The sequence below is a fragment of the Sturnus vulgaris genome, chromosome 5 (assembly GCF_052056855.1).
Source record: "Sturnus vulgaris isolate bStuVul1 chromosome 5, bStuVul1.hap1, whole genome shotgun sequence".
NCBI lineage: Eukaryota > Metazoa > Chordata > Aves > Passeriformes > Sturnidae > Sturnus > Sturnus vulgaris.
The window spans coordinates 68,680,203-68,700,886 of NC_142247.1; the positions used below are offsets into that span (position 1 = coordinate 68,680,203).

The following is a 20,684-nucleotide window of genomic DNA, read 5'->3' on the forward strand; positions in this document are numbered from 1 at the left end:
ATTGAGCTGTGCAGCACCACAGAAATAGCTTTGTCTCCCACCAGGAGGATCAAACAGGGTCAGAACACTTGAGCATCCTTGATTTGGTTGGATAACCAGACCTGCGCAGCCTGTGGGGGAATGGTGCATAACAAGGTCAGGTTTGGGCCATGTGAAACTGAAAACACGAGGTCTGTTCTTCCCTTGTGTGCATTGTCATAGTGGAGAAACTGTGGGTTTATGTAATCATCAGTGTGCAGTCAAGGCTGGTGACTGCACTCTACAACTTCCTTAGCTACAGCTGCAGCCAAAGCAACGTTACTGTTCAGCTTCCTTTTTCTAGTTATCAGCAGAAATTTAAAGCAGAATATGCCTTGATTAGATAAAGATGTTCAGGATGTGAAGAAGGTTGTGCAGTTTGCTAGAGCAAAGTGGGAGAAAGATGATTTCATGTTGCTGTGATGGATGCATTAAAGCAGTCATGTGAAACATCACAGAACAGAGGTTAAGAGCTAACTTCTGGGTCATATGGATTAATGAACTAATGAATATGTGAACTAACTAGGATGAAATACTAAAGCAGGCTTCAGAGATGATTTTGGGAGCTGTCTCCCCAAGTGAATGCACACCATGCCTGTGATCTGTTTTTTCTCACCTACCATGACTTCCCATCTGTAAGTGCTGGGTCTGGTTAAACCCCACTTGTTTCTTTTCAGAAATGTCTCTGGCTCACAATGAGTTTGGATTACTTAAGCATTGCTTTCACAGGTAACTGAAAAGAGCAAGGAGGTGCCAACTTCACCCTGAAACCAGGGAAGGAAAAATGCTGGGAGAAATCCTGTGGTGGCAGGAATGCTGCTGTGGGGCAGTCAACACTGGGGTCAGCCTGGGATGCCTGTCTTCCATTTGGCTCCATTATTCTCTAATTTAAACTCAATGTTTTGGTACTTTATTCTTTGTTTCCCAATAAAGACAGATTTCTTTCCTTTCTCCAGATGACAGCTGTGCTGAAACCATCCTTTGGGATTTCTCACCCTCTGGGTGAGAAAAACAGTGGTGCCTGAAGCCTTCAGGAGCCATCCTGCATGGTCCCCCCAACGGGAATCCTGCTTTAACAACTCATGCACTGAGAAGAGCACCAACAGCCACAACAGATTGCATTCCTGGCCCTCAAGGAAAGTAAAAAGAGATAATCCACAACATTCTGCTATAGAAATGGCTCATTCCCAGGCACGGGGAAGCATTTATTTGATCAAGCAGTACTAACACTTCTTTGGAAACAGAAGAAATAGAACTTGTTTCCACACATGCACCATCCCAGGAAACTGTCATGTGCAAATAAGCAGCAGACATAAGGTATTCCACAGTGACCTCACCAATCTGTCCCCTGGACTGGATTTTTAACTATAAAGACATTTTGTAGAAAATCATGTAAGAGAACAAGAAGTATCAGGAGTAACAGGCACTTCTCATTGTTAGGTATTCCCCAACAGGAAACAAATTGCTTCATCATTACCAAACTTATTTCACTTTTTTTTTTTGTTTTTCCCCATTTTGGAGAACTAAGAGTCTTAAGGATCTGGCTTTTGTTCTTCACAGGAGGAGGCACTAAACATGACTGGTATCAGGAGCAGTCCATCCATTGAAAACTTAGATAAATGTGTGAGTCAGAACATCTTCCTGCTGCTTGTTGTGGAGGGTTCCAATGCCAACTGCTGGGGCTGGTAGAGGAGGTCTGCTCACAAGACGGAGCTGAAATTTGAGTTGTGGGGAAATGATTAATGAAGGACAGAATCACATCTCGAGGTCCTGATGCCACTGTGATATCTGCTGTCAGAGAACTGGGCAGTCCCAGCTGGAAATAATGCAGGAAGTTATCCCCCATCTCCCAAAGACCATGGCTCCAAGGACATTATAGTGCATGACCTGCCAGAGCAAATGGCACTTTTGCATTCTCCTCCTACTATCCTACCTGGGATCTTTCATTATCCTGTCTACTTTGAACACCATGTAAAATAAAGCTCCAGTCCTGCTCTTTACCAATGGTGCTATAAAGAGCAGAAGTAGCTGAAATTAGAACACACTTTTGGTTTAGGCATCAGGATTAGGTTTTTTGTTGTACGCACCACAGAATTTTGCATTCAAGGACGACTTCATTTTAAAGACTAAAACACCCTGGGGACATCTTACCTTAAGCCCCAGCTGCTTTTCAAACCGTGGAGACACAAAGGACCATGGACCCATGTTCTGTGGTTCTTCCTGACTCCAGATGAAGACTAAAGGAAGGATAAGGGTACATAACAAACATATACATTTATCTTTTCAGCAGAGAAAGAAAATCAGTGTTTTGTTTTTGTAGCATCTTCAGTTTTTTTGTCTTGGCACTATCTCTGAAATGAAGGCATGCCAGACGCAATTCCCTTGCAGGTCAGAACTGAATTCAAACCCAAAGTATGTCCACCATTAGGGCATAGTTTGTATATTCTGCTTTTCTACTGCTGTTTTCAAAAGCTACTAAAAGGACTGGACTGCAAAGACCAATACAAAAAGTATCTCAAATGCATTGCTTTGATTTTCAGGGCTGCTTCTTGGAAGCTAACAATAGCAGAAAAAAAGAGTTCTTTTAACACTAGTGATAAACATTTCTGAAACATCCCACTCTAGAAACACTTGGATGTATGAGGGGGAGAACAAAGAGGAAAAAGCCACTACAGCTCTTCATCTTAAAAGGTAGGCAACAGATTGAGTTCAGTACTTCAAAGAGACTAGAAATACAAAGGTAGAAGCCTGGCTGACCTTTTGCATGACTGTATTTGCTCAACTCTTGCTGTAAAGCTTCCAGGGGGAAAGGACAGAGCTCTTCAAGTCTCAGAATAGCTGTGCTGTGCTGCTTCTCTCCCAGAGTTTCTCTTTGCTTCACCAGAGCATAATAATGCTTTCCAGAACACAGCACCACTTGGGTGACACTAAAAAAAAAGAATGTTTCCAAGTTTAGTTTAGTTTTACAGAAACTTGATGCAGAACAGCTTCACACTTCCAAATAAAAAAACCAGTCAAACTTCAAAGACAACTTCAAAAAGCTAAATTGTTTCCCTAGACCATCTTTTCTTTGCCTTCCCGTCCCTCCCATTCCCTCCAACAGTTGGCAAACTAACCTTTGGGCACAGTATGCCAGAGGTCATGTTTCTTTAGTAATTCTGGGAAAGTTACCTTACAATGGGATTGATCTCTCTTAGCTTTGACTATTAAAAATTGAACACCCAGTCAAAGCTAGTCATCTCTGAACTCTCTGTAGAAAATAAACCAGAGGGAGAGAAGACCCTCCAGAGGACAATTCCCTGCTGTGCCAAAGCAGGACTGCCTGCTGGAGAGACACTACACCCTCCAGCAGTCACAGAGGTCTTGACTGCCTAATCTTACTGGAAAAAGCAATGAGATAAACTACACCCTTTGTGCCACACCATCCCACATAAAAAACCCAAGATGCTAAGGTACACCCAACCTTTTGATTGAGGGTCAGGAAGCAAAGAGGAAAGAGGCTCAGATGTGGGTACTACTTGGGCAAGGAGCAGATAAAGGGAAAAAAATTAAGGCTGAATTGGTCATTTTGAACAGGATTTACTGTAATATCTGAAGAGAGAGAGATGTACACACACTTTATTATTGTCCCACCTCATCAGCTCAGGCATTTCAGCCCCAGAACAAAAATTCTGGATTCAGTTTTGGGCCACCCACGACAAGAAAGATATTGAGGTGCTGGAGCCTGTCCAAAGAAGGGAATGGAACCGGTGAAGGGCCTGGAGCACAAGTCCAGTGAGAAGCAGCTGAGGGAGCTGGGGGACTCAGCCTGGGGAAAAGGAGGCTCAGGAGGTGTCTTTTCATTCTCTACAACTCCTTGGCAGGTTGTAGCCAGGTGAGAGTCCATCTCTTCTCTCAGGTAACACACAATAGGACAAGAGGCAACAGCTTCAAGTTGCATCAGACGAGGTTTAGATTGGATGTTAGGAAAAATTTCTTCACTGAAAAGGTCAAGCACTCAAACAGGCCTCCCAAGGCAGTGGTGAATCACCATCCTGGAGGTATTTAAATGTCTAGATGTGACATTTGGGACATGATTTAGTGGTGGGCTAACATTGGACTTGATGAATCTTAAGGGTCTTTTCCAACCTAAACAGATCTGATTTTATCATTCATGTCATGATGCTGCTCCAGTGAGTGTCAGCTAATGGACACGGTGCAGAATAGGACCCATCAGGTTGGTAATTAGTCACAAACTCCCTGTGAGGCCAAGGGGTGACAGCGTAAACATTTCACTGTTTTGCAGGCAGATGTGGTAACTACCAACAATTACCAGAGGAAAAGGACAGGAAGTAAAACTAACCACAGTAGCCTACCATAAAATATTTTCCCCTCCAAGTCGCCTCTTTCCTGTCACCTCAAATTTGAGCTGTTGGGTAGGAGAAAGGGACAGGACATCTCATTAGAGCTTCTCCTCTAAGAAAGCAGAGCTACCTTTTAGGATCCACCGAGGAGTCACCAATGACAGGCTTGAATGTTGTCCCTGGGGCCATTTCTTCAAAACTTGATACAGCAGCCTACATGGGGGAAGAGTTGGAAGTCACCAAATCTTGCTGCTTTTCTCTCAGGCCAGAGCCAGAAAGAATACTGAGACAAAGTTTTGGTAAGTACAAAATACACAGTCTTCCCACTCCCTCATATTCCTATTCCCAGTGAAAAGTGGGATAATAAGCTTCCCGAGAACACCTTCAAGCCAGGAATTAACCCTACTTCTAGCTCACCTCCACCAAGCTTTAATTCTCAACCTGTTTGGCCCCATACAGGCAAAATTCCACTGATTTGACCCCAAAACAGCAATCAGAGAACACAGACAGAAAAGAAAAAGGGAAAAGAAAACAAAAGAGGATAAAGAGGAGAAAAAAAGAAAAAAGAAAGAGGAAGGACATTTTTCAGCTTACTGGGAGCCTGAGTAACACTTTGGGAGAAGCAACAATGAGAGGTTTCCTGAAGTTTCGGACCATTTGCCGCCGGAGTAAATGGAAATACTGTGCTGGGGTGGTGGGATGAACAACTGACATGTTCACTTGGTCACCATCAACTCCCTCTTCTGAGCTGTCACACATCTGTACAGGGGGAACACAGCAATACCTTGTCAAAAGCAAGCAGTGAGACCAATATGCAAGAAAGAATCCAGGCACACAAGGCACATTGACCTGTATAGGAAAAGATTAGTAAATATCCAAATTCAAGAGAGGAACGACTTCAGAGAAGAAATTGGTTTAGCATTTAATTGGTAAGATTGTGTCAGAAGTGTCTCCATTGAGCACATTGCAGCACAGCTCCCAGAGCACTGCCTGCCAGTGCTGTGCTGGGGATGTGTGACCCTGAGAGGTGTGCTGGGTACCTGTAAGAACCGCTCCATCCGGCAGGACGAGTGCTCAGGGCCTGCACCATCATAGCCATGGGGAAGGAGAATTACTATCCCACTCTGCAGAAGCCATTTAGCCTCACCTAGAAACAGAATGAGGAGGAAGGAAAGGATGATTTCCACAGAACATAAAGCCACAGAACACATTACTTTGCACAAACTGCTCAGGAAAAAGAATAGCCAATTTCCATGTCTTTAAATGCAAGCCTGAAACATGCTGCTGGCATTTTGCCCTGAGGTTCATTACAGTGAAATAACACATGTAAGGTGATCTGAAGTTTCTGAAGTCATCAGGTAGCTCTGGGCTCCCAGAAGACTTAAGTCTCCACACAGAGCACATGATACAGTGAAATATTAAAACTTCATCTCTGCAGGTATGATCCCAGCAGCATCCTGTGAGCCAGTCCTGGCTAACACAGCAATGCTTGTACCCCTGAGCTCTGCCAAACCTCCTGCACTATACAAGAGATTACAGCCAAATCCAGAAGGTATCTGTATCCAGCTTCAAATACATGTGGGTGGGGTAAGAGGGCCTCTGAATTTCCATCTATGACTACAGAGGTTTTATATCTGAGCACTCAGAAAACACATTAGAGTCAAACTTAGTAAGGTGTTGTTGTGGGGTTTATTGTTTGTTTCTTCTAAGTTATCACTATTTTCCTTCTCTATTGCTTCAGGAATTTTTCAGATGCTTCACAAAGGAAAGGTACAGCCTATAAAGCTATCAGCCATATATATACAGAGTAAAATACATGTGGGGGAAGAAGGACCATTAGTATAATTAATTGTTCTTTTGTAATGACTGTACTCTGCTAAAGAGTTTTTCATTTTAGATGCACTGTCTTCAGAGCAAAGCTGCACAGAAGTCAAGACCTCACAGGCAAGCTCATATGGCTCCTTGAGAAAACAGAATTCTTTGCACAACATACTGCCCTTTTACTTGAAAGAGGAAGGATTTTCTAAGAATGTGCATAATACAAAAGATTTACTCTTAAATATATTAGTTCCTTGTACACTCACCTCCAGAGATGAAAGTGTCAAATATTATCTGGGCTCCATTAAAGAAGTCTCCAAATTGAGCTTCCCAAATTGGCAGTAACTTGGGGCTCTCAATACTCATTCCATATTCAAAACCAAGCACAGCTTCTTCAGACAAGGGACTGTTACTCACCTAACAAAAGGAAATTGTTGGGAGAGGTGGATAAGAAAGAAGACAATTAAGGGTTAAGAAGTGTTGGAACCAGGCAATCAGTGCTGGGGACACACATTCCTAAAGACAATTGATAGGCACTGATTTTTTGCTTTTGAATGAAGGCACTGAGGGGAACAAAATAATATTGGCTCTCTCAAGGAAAAGCACACCCCCTTGTTAAAGCTGTAATTTGTAACGACAAAGAATAGGGATGCCCTGACAATTTTTACGTCCCTGTATCTGGGTCTTCCAGAACATATACTATGCCTACATATATCTCAGCAGCTTCAACAAATGCATTGTTTCAGCATCATTTAAAGAAGGTGGTCTTGTGGGCCACAGAACCTACCTCTAGGAAACCCTTCTGGTCTGGGGACATGTGATTCAGAGGAATGTAGGTATCGTCTGTCTCTTGGCAAACCAACATCGCGTGTCGTTGGCTGAAGGTCCCTCTGCCAACATCCTGTCCACTTAGTCTGATATTAAACCCTTGCCAAGCAATAAACACAACACCAGATCAGCAAGTCATGTAAAAAGAAAACATGCAGGAAATAATTCTATCTCTTTTTGGATTTCCCCTTATCAGCAACATCAAATCTGAGATGCAATTCTTAACCAGCAACAGCTCCAACTCTCAAACACACAGATGTTCTGACATTATTTTGGGTAAAATGGTTCAATTTACTGAAGCAAACTGCAAAAAAAAAAAGTGCAAAAAAAAAAGATAGATTCTCTATCATATGTAAATGGAGATTTGAATGCAGCCTAGAGAGGAGGGAGAAGAAATAGTAGCATGAAGCACACAAAGTACTTGGGAGCCCCACTGCTGTCAGCTGCACTGCTCATGTGCTCAGCTCTATGCACAAATGTTTTTGGGGAGTGAGAGGGAGCTACAGTTCTTTGAAGATATTTAAGACTCAGTCTACAAATATTAGTGACACAATGGATTCATATTTACCTTATCTTAGACCATACAAATTGTCAAATGAATACATCATAGCAATCTTTTTACTTAGAAATGCCTAAGAAATCTAATGTTATCCTTTATTGACATTAAAGCAAAAATATTTTACTGTCTGCTGTCTAGTTGCCTCTTACCTTGGCTCAGCAGAGAACCAAATGCTAAAGTTTCAGCTGTCGCCCAGTCCAGCTTTTTTCCTTCCTCCATTTTTTGAACTCTTGACTAAGTAAATAAAGAACAAGAAAAAATTACTACTTTGTCTTTTCCCATCTGTAGCTCTTTGGTAGCACAGACTAATATTAGAAGCTAGGAAAAAGCCAACACACTACAGAGAGAAATGCTGCATTCCTGCAGCCAGCCTAGGCTGCATTAGAATACAGTGTCTTATTTCAGCACATCCTGAAGAAGGTTGCCTGAACCATTGGTGATCACCTCCCAGCCAACAAACTGTGGACTGATGAATTAATCCTAGTCTGAAAAAATATTTATAAAATATATTTTTTAAAATTTTAAAAATATTAAAAATAAAAAATATATTAAAAATCTTAGCAAGCACAGAGTGTAATCTTGACAGACTGCTGGTCTGTCTGGTTAGCAGTGATGAAAGGTACCAGGTGCAAGTATTTCAGTCTCCAGAACTCTTCCCTGTTCTGGCCTGCAGAACTGCAGACAAATGATCAAACTGAGCTGTGGAGTTCTTGCCTTGGGCTGGGAAGACAAAAACATCAGTCTTGAAATACTCAGCTCACAGCCTCTCTCTGGCTGCCAAGCAGACACCTGCACACACTCATTATCTATCAAAGGGAAATATTCACAAATCCTAAACTGATCCAAACCAAACACCAACTTTGGAACTATCAAACCCTGACTGTCAAACTTGGCCACATGTTGTCTAGTGTTTATATATATATGTCATAAAACACTCACCACAGGCTTTAGAAACTGTGTACACTATTGTCAGGCTCCTGAGTCATTCCTTCACAAAGTACTCATTCTAATTATCAGCTATATAAATGTTAGTAAGTTATCATAATAGTTTTTTTCTATTTGTAAGAATAAGTAGCTGTATTTTCTATAAGCTTTTTCCTTCATTGCAATAAAACATTGTTGAAATAACAAACTAAAGTACATGGGGGAAGAAGTCTTTCTTCAAAACTGGAGAAAAAATGGCATCATCTCAGCCTTGAAAGAGAGTGAGCTGTTTTTCCTAGAGAATACCATGCTATTCTCTAACTGTGTTTAGACCTTTTCCTGTAACAGGTTGTACCTTTGAGCCATGGGATCAGAAGTATCATGATGCTCTACTCACCTGTGCATAGGTCTTCAGGAGATGGCTGTGCATCTGGAGCTCTTCAGGCACCTCCACAGACTTGACTCCAATGAACTGCAGGAGAGGCACAGGCATGCCCGTGTCCCAGGTGGTGATTCTGGCAGAAGGCTCCACGAAGCCTTTCCAGTGAGCCTGCAGGTTGGTAGGAGGTGGATTGTACGAAGTCATGTTGGCAAGGTGATCATTCAGCTTAGAATAGTAGGTGGTTTTTATTTCAGACACTTCAGCCTCAGTCATGAGCCCAGCAGCCAGGAGGTGTTCAGCGTAAGTGTCCGGGATACTCTTACGGGATCTGCCAGGGAGGGAAGCAAACCATGTAGATATTAAGCCTAAAAACAGTGTCACAGGAGAACAAGGAAATACCACCTTACTACAGTCAGGTACCATGGAAAACTCATGTAAACTGTGTCCTTTATTTATATAAATATAAATTATGTTTATTTGCATGAAAGTTCACTTTCCTGGCATTTTCAGAAAGATACAGTTCTGTTACAGATGTGTCTTATGGTCCTTTATTAAAAAAGTGAAAGAAAAAGTGCTATAGGTGGCAATTCAGGTAAAAACAACTCAAAACCCCCTCTGTGCTACCGTGCATATTTTCTTCAGAGAAACTCACAGTAGGATTTCCGCATTGGAGAGAATTCAAGCAACCATTCCATGAACATTTCTCCAAAAATACCAGAATTCACTGGCAAGTGAAATTTTGTGTGTTTTTCTTCGGGGATAAGGATGGAATCTGAATAGATTTAAGTGCTTATAAAAATGAGTCGCCATTGGAAGCAGCAGGACCAGGCAAAGACAAGACAAACATCACACTGGCTTCTTGTCCATTCTCCCACATCATGCATGCTTCCCCTTGGCACACAGAAAGCAACTTTGCCCTCTGACTACCAGGGGTCACAAATTTGAAATCCAAGAGCTGTGTCGAAGATTGTTCTCCAAAAAACACCAAGTCACACATTCAAGAGCCAACAGTAATGTCTGCTCATTAATATATTATAAGACTCATACTGTAGTCAAGGGCTGCTGACAGTGTAGCTGCACCTTACATAAAAACCTGTGGATATGTCAAAGGATCTCATACAGAGATTTCTGTTTCAGCAGCAAGACCTGAGGTGTTGCAACCCTTACCTGATGATTTTGTACATGCTGGGGTTGGTGAAGAAGGGCTCATCAAGCTCATTGTGGCCCCACTGCCTGTAGCACAGCAAGTCCACGATGACATCCCTGCGGAACTGGCGCTGGTACTCCACAGCCAGTCGTGTGGCACGGACAACTTCCTCAGGATCATCCCCGTTCACATGGATAACTGCACATCCAACGATTTTACCTGCCCAGGGATTCAAAACGCAACAGCAATCACACACAACCCCTTCCAAAGAAAGCAGACACACACCTGCTCTGCTGAAACTACAGACAACCCATGTGAAGTAGGTATAATGAAAACAAATCAAAAAAAGATGTTCTTTGCCATGAGAGCTGGGGTAAGGAAAGGAGTCTTGCCTGAGAGAACATGCAATTAGCCCAACCTGTTGTATTTGTAACTTCTTTACAAGCACTTTGCTTCCAGAGGACTTTTTATATACAGTTCCTGCATCATATTAATCTGGTAGTGTACAGGAGCTGGGAGAGAACTACTTGATTGCTTCTCTTTCAAGCAGAAATTGAGTTTTTTTTCCTTCTTGTCCTAAGCTATCACTACTATGAATTCATACAGGCTAAACTTTCTCCCTTATTAGTAGGGAGTATCATTCTGTCCACTGCTCCTCCAGGCAGAAAAATCTCTTCATTAAGGAAAACACAGTAAAATTTCAATATCTTAACCCCCTCTCCTGTATGACAATTTGTCTGCAAGGAACAGTGCTCCTTTTGTACTTTATCTGTCCAAATTCTGGGAAACTAAGATACTTCAGCCATTCCTGGCTCATATTAAGTTTCCCTCCCTAACAAAATACTAAAGCTCAGCTACATAACATAATACTAAAACTCAGCCACTTCTCACTAACAGGTAAGAAGAAAGGAAAACTAAGGATGGAGGCAAAAACCCAAACCCAAACAAAAACAATGCACAACTCAAAACCAGCCCAGGGAAAACAGTAAAAACACATGCTATCTACATTATCAGATTTAATTAATCTACTTGTTTGGTTTGATGAAACCATAAGACAAACACTTGATGTTAGGTCAAAAGCATACAAAAGTATGCTTTTACTTATAGGAGATATATACAAGATAACTAACCACTATGTCTCTGATGTTACTGATAATTAATCTGTTTATCACTAAGAAAGATTAGTCCAAAACAAAGCTTTCAGTTCAGGCATAGAAAGGTCTTGAGCTTAATCTTTAAACTGAAAGCTCAACAGGCTCACATGACAACAAACAAAACAGCAAAAATGGAGGAGTATCTGACCTAAAAATATTGCTCAGAATACACGCTGTGATGATTTTTATGAAAGTTAACAAGGTATATTTAAAATAAATCTATTATATACTCCATTGCAATACCTTTTTAAAAGCTGTCAATAATATGACAGAAACTGAGTTATAAAGACTTCACAGAAATCTTGCAATTATTTTATCACATCCCATAAAATGTGACAAGATTTTCCCTTGATATTTAGTCTTTGCCATAAAGATAGGGGAGGGCATATTTTTAGCATATGAATTGTTGCTAGTAGGAGGGAATAATAATAATTTTAATTCCTACTCTACCATTAAATTGGAGTTATAATAATCTCTCCCCAGACCTGATAGGCAGTTGCTATAAAAAAATCCATTGCACAGCTTACACTGGAGTTAAAAATCCTTTCTGACACAACAGGCAATCTTCCTTGTGATTCAACCCCACCTACCAATGTCACTGCAGTACAGAGACGACCTTCCTCGCTCTGGAGGAGTGGTATAGCCCAGCTGGTTATTAACAATCAAATGGATGCTCCCACCAACTCTGAAATGTGGTAGATTAGAGAGGGTCAGTGTTTCTGGAACAACCCCTTGCCCAGAGAAAGCAGCATCGCCATGAACCTACATCAGGAAAGAAGATGGAAAAGTCTCATTAGGAAACATTGGAGAAACAGCAAGATCAAAACCATAACTCATTAAGTAAGACTTTCTAAACTGGTTACCTGGAACAGATACAGTTCGAGCTGGACCCACTTCTTAATCCCTCTCAGAATACTGTTTCCATGACTTAAGAGTTTATGTAGCCTTATCACTTACACAAAGTCATAGCAGCCAACATATGTACATGAATGCCTGATGTAATCCCTACCTGGAACTGACCTATAATCTCTTAAAATTGACCCACCAGTGTCCAGGTTATTGCAAGTTTCCTGGCTATGGCAGAGCTGCAGCAATCAGAGGCAAGCCACTGACCCCTGAACAAAGGGAGCCACTCATCACAGCATTCATTACACCTCTGCTGAAGCTGAATGCTGGTGAACTGGGACTTCTGCCCATTTCCACCTTATCAAACAGACAAGAACAGAAAAACAAGTGGAAACTGAACCAAATAAAAGCACTCAAAAACAAAGAAAAACTTTCAGAAGGAAATAAAACCCAAGTTACCTTCTTAGTTACATTTCAAAATAGCAATAGCAAATAAATGTTGCAAAGAAAAAATAGTTTGGAAGGGGAAGGGAGAATACTGTGATATCCAACCCAGGTTTCAAAAAAAGGCTAGAGGTACTGGAGTGAATATCATCTAACATTTCAATGTTTTGAAATTGGAGACAGTTCTCCAATGAATATGATCAGAGCTTTCTCAGAATGCAGAATCAATCATTTGCAGATCAAAGTCACTATGCAGACTGATGTACTTCCTTATTGAAACCAAATGACAGTTCTACTTTCTAGCTATGGAATAACAGTTTTAAGTCTTAAGGGACTTCTACAAGTACACCAAGATAACAAAAGTGCAATCAACCAATGAAACGGCAGCACTGAGTTTTATACCATTCTAATAAAGATTTTTGAGAGGTATCACAGTAAAACAAAGGTAACTACTGCAAGAGAGACAAGCCAGCGTCCCCACTCTATCCCTTACCATGCCACACTTGTTCCTGAAGTGTTGGGTTTTCACCTTTCCTTCCTGGTTTCTTCTGCTGCCTAAGAAGGCTACATATCTCGGTGATAGTATTTGAGTGAAGACCCTAAAACATCTGAGAAAACTTTATGGCCTTTAACACATCCCAAAGCATTAAAGCCTAAAGATAGTGTGACTATCCAACTACACAAAACTGTTCATATGTATCTCAAACCTCAGAGGATTCAATTCTGGTGGTGCAGGTAGGATTTTACCCATTCTACCAAAAACATGGAGACAGTTTTTGCTAGGGCACATTTTTCTCTAGGCTGCATTAGCAAAAAGCTAAAAGCAAGGTTATCATCAAGTTTAATTCACCAAACAGTGTCCCTGAGGGTGGAATTTATTTCTGGGAGATCTTACTCTCAGATTTGATTTCAATTCATAAACATCGTAGTTGTGTGATGTCCAGGAACTGGAGTTAAGGTATGTGAGAAGGTGAAAAATAAACCACTCTCCAGCAGAGATGGACAATTAAATATTGCAGAGATGTCCGTGGTAGTTAACCAAGAAGAGTTTATAATCCTAAAAAATTCTGACCACATTGAAGTTCCAGAAAAGAAGACCTTCAGACCCTGGACAATGAAGCTCACCAGTGACAATGCCACCTTAACTCATCTTTACTCATTCTCTCCTCAAGTTCTGGCACTGAGGCTTGTGGAAGAAAAACTGCCAGTATAAACCTCAATTCAGAGTTCAGTGTCTACACTTAGAATTCTCAAGAGAAAGCACTGTAAAAACAGAAAGTTCAAAGACAAACTCCCAAATGAAGATTCTGAACCATCTGAACACACTGATTTTTCTCTTTCTTTTCAATTAGCTGAATGAGAACAGTTAACAGTTACAACTAAAAATTTGCCTGTTTTCAACCTCACTTGTGTACCTCTTAAAGACACAATCACAAGTAATGACGGTCAGGTTACATTATACATTTTCTTCCTTTTAGGAATACTTTGAATCAGTTTCCTAACAGGGAGGTGCTCAGCACAGAATCAAATGTTTCTCTTCTCTGCTATGCAATCCTCCCTACCACTTACCCATACAAATCCTAAGAAGTGAATTTTTTCTTGGATAAGGAGAGTCCTTTTATCCTGAAGAATCTTTGTTTAAAGAGTCATAGTACTTTCATTACTACATGGTGAAGATCTACCGTTATGACAAAGAAACAATAGCATCTTCTCAAACTAAGACTTAACTGCACTGAAAGATGGAGACACCCTGGGCAGCAAAAGTTGGCTATACTTGCAAGCTCTAAAGATTTCTTTTTAAATAAAAAACTAAGAACCCAAACTTTCCCAAAATATTTTGTATTCTCATGTCTGCTTTTCACAATATCTGCACCCTTCCAGACAACACCAAAACACTTTTTTAACTGAAATACGTTTTCACTTCTACAAGTGACTTCCTCCATGTTTGTTACACTTTGCAGAACATTTGTTTTTAGTCCTGGCTTTAAAATGTTAAGAGTTCAACTCACTTGTTTTTCCAAGTTGAACTCAATGCAAGAGAAGAAAATTTATCAAGGAATTGTTTAGGATTGCTTCTACAGCTATACAAGTCAGTTCAAGGAGTAAAAACTAATTCCAGCAGTCTTCAACAGTATCATGACAAAATTCTAAATCCTCCTGAACATTTTGCAGCCTTGTTGACAGCTCTTATCCAACTCATTAACTTGAAAGAAGGCTTCCAGTGGCAGTTTAAATGCAAAAGTGAGGAAAGGCACATATGGCTCTCAATGCAGAATATTATTCAAATAAAGGGAGGTATCAGAATCAGTTATTCAGAAATCTTAGAAGTGCAATTATTTAAATGCCAGTATCACCACCTGGAAATCTTCCTTGCCCTCCTCTTTCCCCATAAAGAAGATCCCAGCTCTTGACATCATACATTAACCCAATTTTGTTTGATATTTCCATGTACATTACTGTTCACATTCCAGTCCAGCAAGTCTTACAAATATGAAATATAATATCTAAGCAAAATACCTGCAGGCAAATAACTTTGTCCCCAGGCTGTGCAGAACTCTCTAGGGAATAATCACCATCAAGCAGAGTCTGTTGCCTGGCCCGTGTCTTGCCCACAGCCACTGGGTTGATGGCTTCTAAGTGTGAGGGGTTGGGGAGCAAGGTGACGTGCACAGGTCTGTGGGAGCCAAAGTCCAGATCTACAGAAGAAGTCAGGTGGGAGAGAACGTCCCCAATGGCTGCTGAATTCTCTGGAAACTCACTCAAACCACGCATCTTGCGGAACATGAGCTGCATGGAAATACAGATTTGGTTAAAACCCTTTTCTGATTCACTGACATGTTGAAAGTAAAACACTCTCCTACTCCTGAAATTGCAAGGATGCTTCTAAGTAACAGCATATAAACCCTTCATTAGAGCTCTTCTAGCAGTCTCCTGCAGACAGTTCACTGAAGTGCTGATAGGAAGGGAGAACACTCTCACACAGGTAACATTTTATTGCTCCAGCATTTACAGCACGGCAAACTTTACATTTTTTTGGGGTTTTTTTACTGCAAATAAACCAGGCAGCTGCCCATGAGATATAAATCCCTTACCTCAGGAGGAAGCTGAAGCAAGCCAGCGAGCAGATTAAGCCTTCCCCGATGAGGCATTCCAATGATGATATCCGTGACCCCGCTGTAGGAACACATCTTGAACAGCTCATGGAAGAAGCCCATCATGCTCTCTGCTCCTTCACCACCATAACGCTTCACTGTGGCAAACTTGGTGGCCAAGAAGTGATCAAACTCCTATTAAAAACAGGACAACTTCAGTATTATGCTATTTTAAGCAGCAGCCTTCTGTTTATAAAATTGAAATACAATTTATGTTTATACCCTTGAGGCATATAAATCTAAACATACCCCTGGAAAGTCTCAGCTCACTCTCCACCCACACAGTCTGAGAACAGAAGCTATGATGACTATAAAAAATCAGCTCTAAGCAGAAAAATGTTGCACTGAGGACCAAACTTTCTCTGTCTCACATGGAAGGTGCTTCAAGAAGAACTGTAACACCAGACTAATTTACAAATTCCTTGGTAGTTTACCTGTTTTAGGCAAAAAAGTGGAAATTTAGAAATGGTGTTCTTTTACAGTATAAATCATAATGTTCTTGAGATACAAGTGCTAGCAAAGCAGTGTTTCATTCTGATTTACATTAGGCACAGTCCTTATTATATAGGCAGAATGCTTGAGACAATAAAAATAAATGAATCTGTATTTACTTAATTTTCATTTCATTTCACTCCATTCACCTCCTCCTAGAAAGCTCTAACAAGAGTCCAAGTTTTGAAGCATTGGAAATTTCTTCAGTTTTTGCAACTGAAGACAGAAACTAAATGAAGTCTGTAACAGAAGGGAAGACTAAGCCACACCCAAAGATCTGACTGACTGCTAGCTGAGCAATATTCAGTTCTCATGAATAATGTATACAAAACTAATCACATACAAAAGTAGGTTTTTTTCTGTCAGGGTTAAATTCTATACTCTTAGTATAGTTCTAGTCGTACTGAAATTAAAGTAGAGCACATCAGGGTCCCAATATCAACCTCCTGTATCACCATCAAGTTCCTCTAACTGCCAAAGAGGCAACAAAAAATACAAAGTGGGCCATATACTTCCGTTTAGTCACTGGTAAATATTACATTTAACACTCCTTCCACTTGGAAAACTGGAAACAGGGACACTTTCACAGATCCTGCTCTTCTACCTTTCCAACCTTCACAGATTCTGCTCTTCTACCTTTCAATCCTTCTGGATAACATAGGAAGAAAAGGGGAAAAAATTAAAACTTTTCACAGTACAGAAGTATTGGAATAAATTTTCTCTATACATTTCATAAGTGCATAAATATTTCACTTCCTTATAGAAGGCATTGAACAAAGGTTCCTTGCTGAAAAGCAATATATCTGCCAGTGCTATATGATAACACCTCAGTCCAACTCTGATTTGTTCTTCCAAAACCTTGAGGGACAGCATACTTTAAGGACAGTAAAACAGATCAGCATGAGGGTGAGAGGAAAATACAGAAGAGCTAAGCCAGAGCACAAGGTTTCACAGAGCTCTGCTCAACCTTGGGGTCCCCTTAGTAACACTTAATATGAGCTGCCAGATCATTAATCTAAGAGTATCTCACTTTTGAAGACTGATTATTCATTGGTTTATAGCTTCATTATTTCAGTAATGGCTGGTAAGTAAATTCAGCAACAATGAGATTACTGCACTGCACTGCTTCAGGCAAAACCTTGTACTTCTTCCTCCTGCACATTGTCAAAGCCTTTCAGGACAGTGAATGTTCTTTTTCTGCATGAATCATGTCCAGAATAGTAAAGGATCCATGACAGACTCCATGACTATTCCAATCCAGTAACAGGGAACAAAGTACCTGGGATTCCAGCATCAGTTTGCACAAGTGCTTTTTCTCTTCAGGTGTAAATGCTTCTTGCTTTAGCTCTTCAAACCTTTTAGCAAACCATTCTCTCTCCTCCAAAGTTGGAAGCTGGCTTGTTTCTATGGAAATATGCCCGCAGTATATATGGTCAAGATAAGCCATCACATCCTCTACAGAAGCCTCCTCTTTTCCCATGTTCAGAAGTCCTGGTGGGAAATAAATGTTTAGTCACTTTGGAGGAAGAGGGGGAAGCACTAAGACCTGTTTTGGAGAAAATAAAGCAATGAGAGAGACCCCCTTCCTTTGTTTAAGGCTGCAGCAAGGCTCTAAGAGAGCCAAGAAAAGACAATTCTTGACTTCTGCCCCTGTACTTTCAAACCTTCACTACGGTGTTAAGTATTATGGTAAATCATAGACTGCTACAGTAACACATGAAATTAATGTTTAACTTCAGCAGCTGTAAGAACAAAAATTTCATGATTTCTGAAGATGCTAGAAGGCAACTTCTCACTGCACACTATGACTTCTGCAACAGATATGTTGACAATTTTCTGTCCAACAGTTTTCATCGCTGATTGAGCCGCCACTCAATATCTGACTCTTCCACAGAGGCCACAGCCCCTCAATAAATCACCCATGAACAGAATTTGCTGTGATAAGGCTGTGGACTCACCTGTAGTAACGAGAGGACCCTGAAGAACTTCAGCCAGCTCTTGGATTTCAGGTACCATGTTCATAACGGCTCGGCCAGCAAACAGTGGGTTTATTTTGGCCGCTTTGTGGCCATGTTCAGCGTAGGCAGTTATTAAACGAGCAAGACCATGGTCAACTAAAACCAAAAAGAAAACAGAACAGTATCACACACATGCTCAGATTAAATCCATTTACAGTTTCAACACATGAATGTTTTGTCTGCTGGCAACCATCAAGGTTCTGACTGGAAAGAGAGCCTTTCTATGCAGTTGTTTCTACCTTATTACCCCACAACAGCTCCCATCATCAAACTGCTACATCTGTTTCCCCATCCAATTTTCAAACAAGTACACTCTAGATTTCCTCCACAGGTCCCCTCATAGGTTAGGCTCCTGTAAACATATGCAAAGCTACTTTATTTTGCTTCGAATCTCTTTACAACAGTGCCAAACCAAAACCACTACAAACAGGTACGTCCAAGTCAAGATCAGCACATTACCAGTGTATAGTCTTATTTCCTCTCTCCTCATCCTATCACTTATGCTTCCTTGTTCCTTGCTGGAATGACAGGAGGATTTGTTCATTACAATAATTCAGGTCCCATGACTTCAAAAAAACCAAAGTCTGTCTGTGGGAGCCAAGAGGATGTGCTGAGCCAAATGTGGTAAAAATTATTGACATGGGCAGAAATGACCAACTGAGAAATCACACACGTTACTGCCACTGAGCCACAGCCATAGACCAGGCTGATAAACTGCACACAATAAAACATACTGCAAGCACAACCTGCTACAACTCAATGTCATGAACCAGCTTATAAAGCATTCCTAATGTGGAGGAGTTTTTCATCCTGATAAAAATGCAGCACCGACACTAGTCGGGTCTGAAGGCTTTTGTTTTCCAGAACAATGCACTTCTCAGACCATATCACAAGGATATTTCTCTGACACTTATATTTCTATTGCTGACACTCTGCTCCAGCCATTACAATCACACAGCCCATTCAAAACAGGCTCTTTTCTCTACTGGGGTCTACAAGAGAGGGACATAACCCAGACATAAGGCTAACACTGCCCACAATGCTCTCGGCAAGGAGGCCGTTCAAAGGAATTTTTAAAATGTTACATAAAAATAAGTTGATCATTAACAAGGAGACTACTTTGTGATGGGCCTCGATATCCAGGAGCTACAAACTGGTTTCACCCCTGCTTCTGGGCAAAAGGTTTAATTCCTACCAGAGTAAAGTTAATACAAGGACCACACTCCTACCTAGAAGAGTTTTCTGCTTGAAATCATATCTCTGCATTGTAAAACGGAGCTAAAAGCAACATAGGATTGCTACAGGAGAGAGTTACCTGTATTCAGTCATGGAATCCTAGGATGTTAAGGGGTGGGAAGGGACCTTATCGACCATCCCATCTCAATCCCTCTGCCTTGGGGAGGGACACCTCCCACTAAACCAGGCTGTTCAAAGTTTTCTCCCATTTGGCTTTGAACACTGTCAGGGTTGGGGCATCCACAACCTCCCTGGACAACCTGTTCAGTGTCTCATCACCCTCAATTCAGCAGGTTCAAGCACCATGATATAAATGGAAAATGACAGGCGCGTCATTCTATGAGCAGCAGAACTCTCTGAGAGCCCATCGCTGAGAAAACTTCAGCAGTCGGTGCCTCTCACAGCCCGCGGAGCGGAGCCAGGCACTCCAGACTTGCACAAACCACAGCCGAGAGCTCTCGGAGAGGGTCTGCTCCGCGCTCTGTCCCGCCGGGAACAACGCACGCAACACCTCAGAGCGCCCGCTGCATCCCCGGGCCCCGCTCCGGGGCAGCCCCCGCTCCGTCCCCGGGCCCCGCTCCGGGGCAGCCCCGCCGCGCTGCCTCTGCCCGCCGCGGCCCCGGGGGTGTCCGACCTGCTCTGCCGGCGCCGCGCTGCTCCTCCGCCCGCCCGGCCGCCGCCTTCCGCGGGTTGTAGCCGTAGACGCCGCGCTCGGTGCGGTACCAGCGCCTCGGGCCGCCCCGGCAGAGCGCGCAGCGCACGGCCCGAGCCCCCGCCGCGGCCGCCATAGCCATGGCCGCGCTGCCCCCGCCGCCGCCACCGCCCCCGGACCCGCCCCCAGCCCCGGGGGCGGCGCCCGCAGCGGGGCCCTCAGGGGCTCCCGGGCGCCGAACGGAAGGAGAAGGATACGATGTTCTGGCCTCCAGCCAGGCAATCTGGAGCGCTGTGCCCAGTTCTGGGCTCCTCAGTACAAGGGAGACAAGGAGCTGCTGCAGAGGGTCCAGCGGAGCCACAGAGATGAGGAGGGCTCTGGAGCATCTCTCTTGTGAGGAGAGACTGCGGGAGCTGTGCCCGTTCAGTCTGAAGAAGACTGGGAGGAGATCTCAATGCATATAAATATCTCAAAGGTGGGTGCCAAGAAGTTGGTGCCAGACTCTTTTCAGTAGTGCCCAGCGACAGGACCAGGAGCAATGGCCATAAAATAAAACTCAATGTTCCACCTCAACACGAGGAAGAACTTTTCGTTGAGAGTGGCAGAGCACTGGGACAGGCTATTCAGGGATGTTGTGGAGTCTCCCTGTCTGGAGACATTCACAACCCACC

The 20,684-nt window shown here is 42.2% G+C and overlaps 1 protein-coding gene across 1 annotated transcript; it reads right to left on the bottom strand.

Moving 5' to 3' along the window:
- Positions 1–1,184: 1,184 nt before the first annotated feature.
- DHTKD1 (dehydrogenase E1 and transketolase domain containing 1) lies at positions 1,185–20,166 on the bottom strand. Its single transcript, XM_014883073.2, has 17 exons — positions 19,996–20,166; positions 18,066–18,221; positions 17,387–17,598; positions 15,556–15,750; positions 14,981–15,250; positions 11,764–11,935; positions 10,040–10,238; positions 8,888–9,200; positions 7,716–7,800; positions 6,967–7,106; positions 6,446–6,596; positions 5,402–5,508; positions 4,956–5,120; positions 4,492–4,574; positions 2,776–2,945; positions 2,170–2,255; positions 1,185–1,731 (listed from the first exon to the last, which is right to left on the bottom strand). Exons 1-17 carry the CDS (start codon positions 20,153–20,155, stop codon positions 1,630–1,632), a joined length of 2,766 nt encoding a protein of 921 aa, XP_014738559.2. The 5' UTR covers positions 20,156–20,166; the 3' UTR covers positions 1,185–1,629.
- Positions 20,167–20,684: the final 518 nt, after the last annotated feature.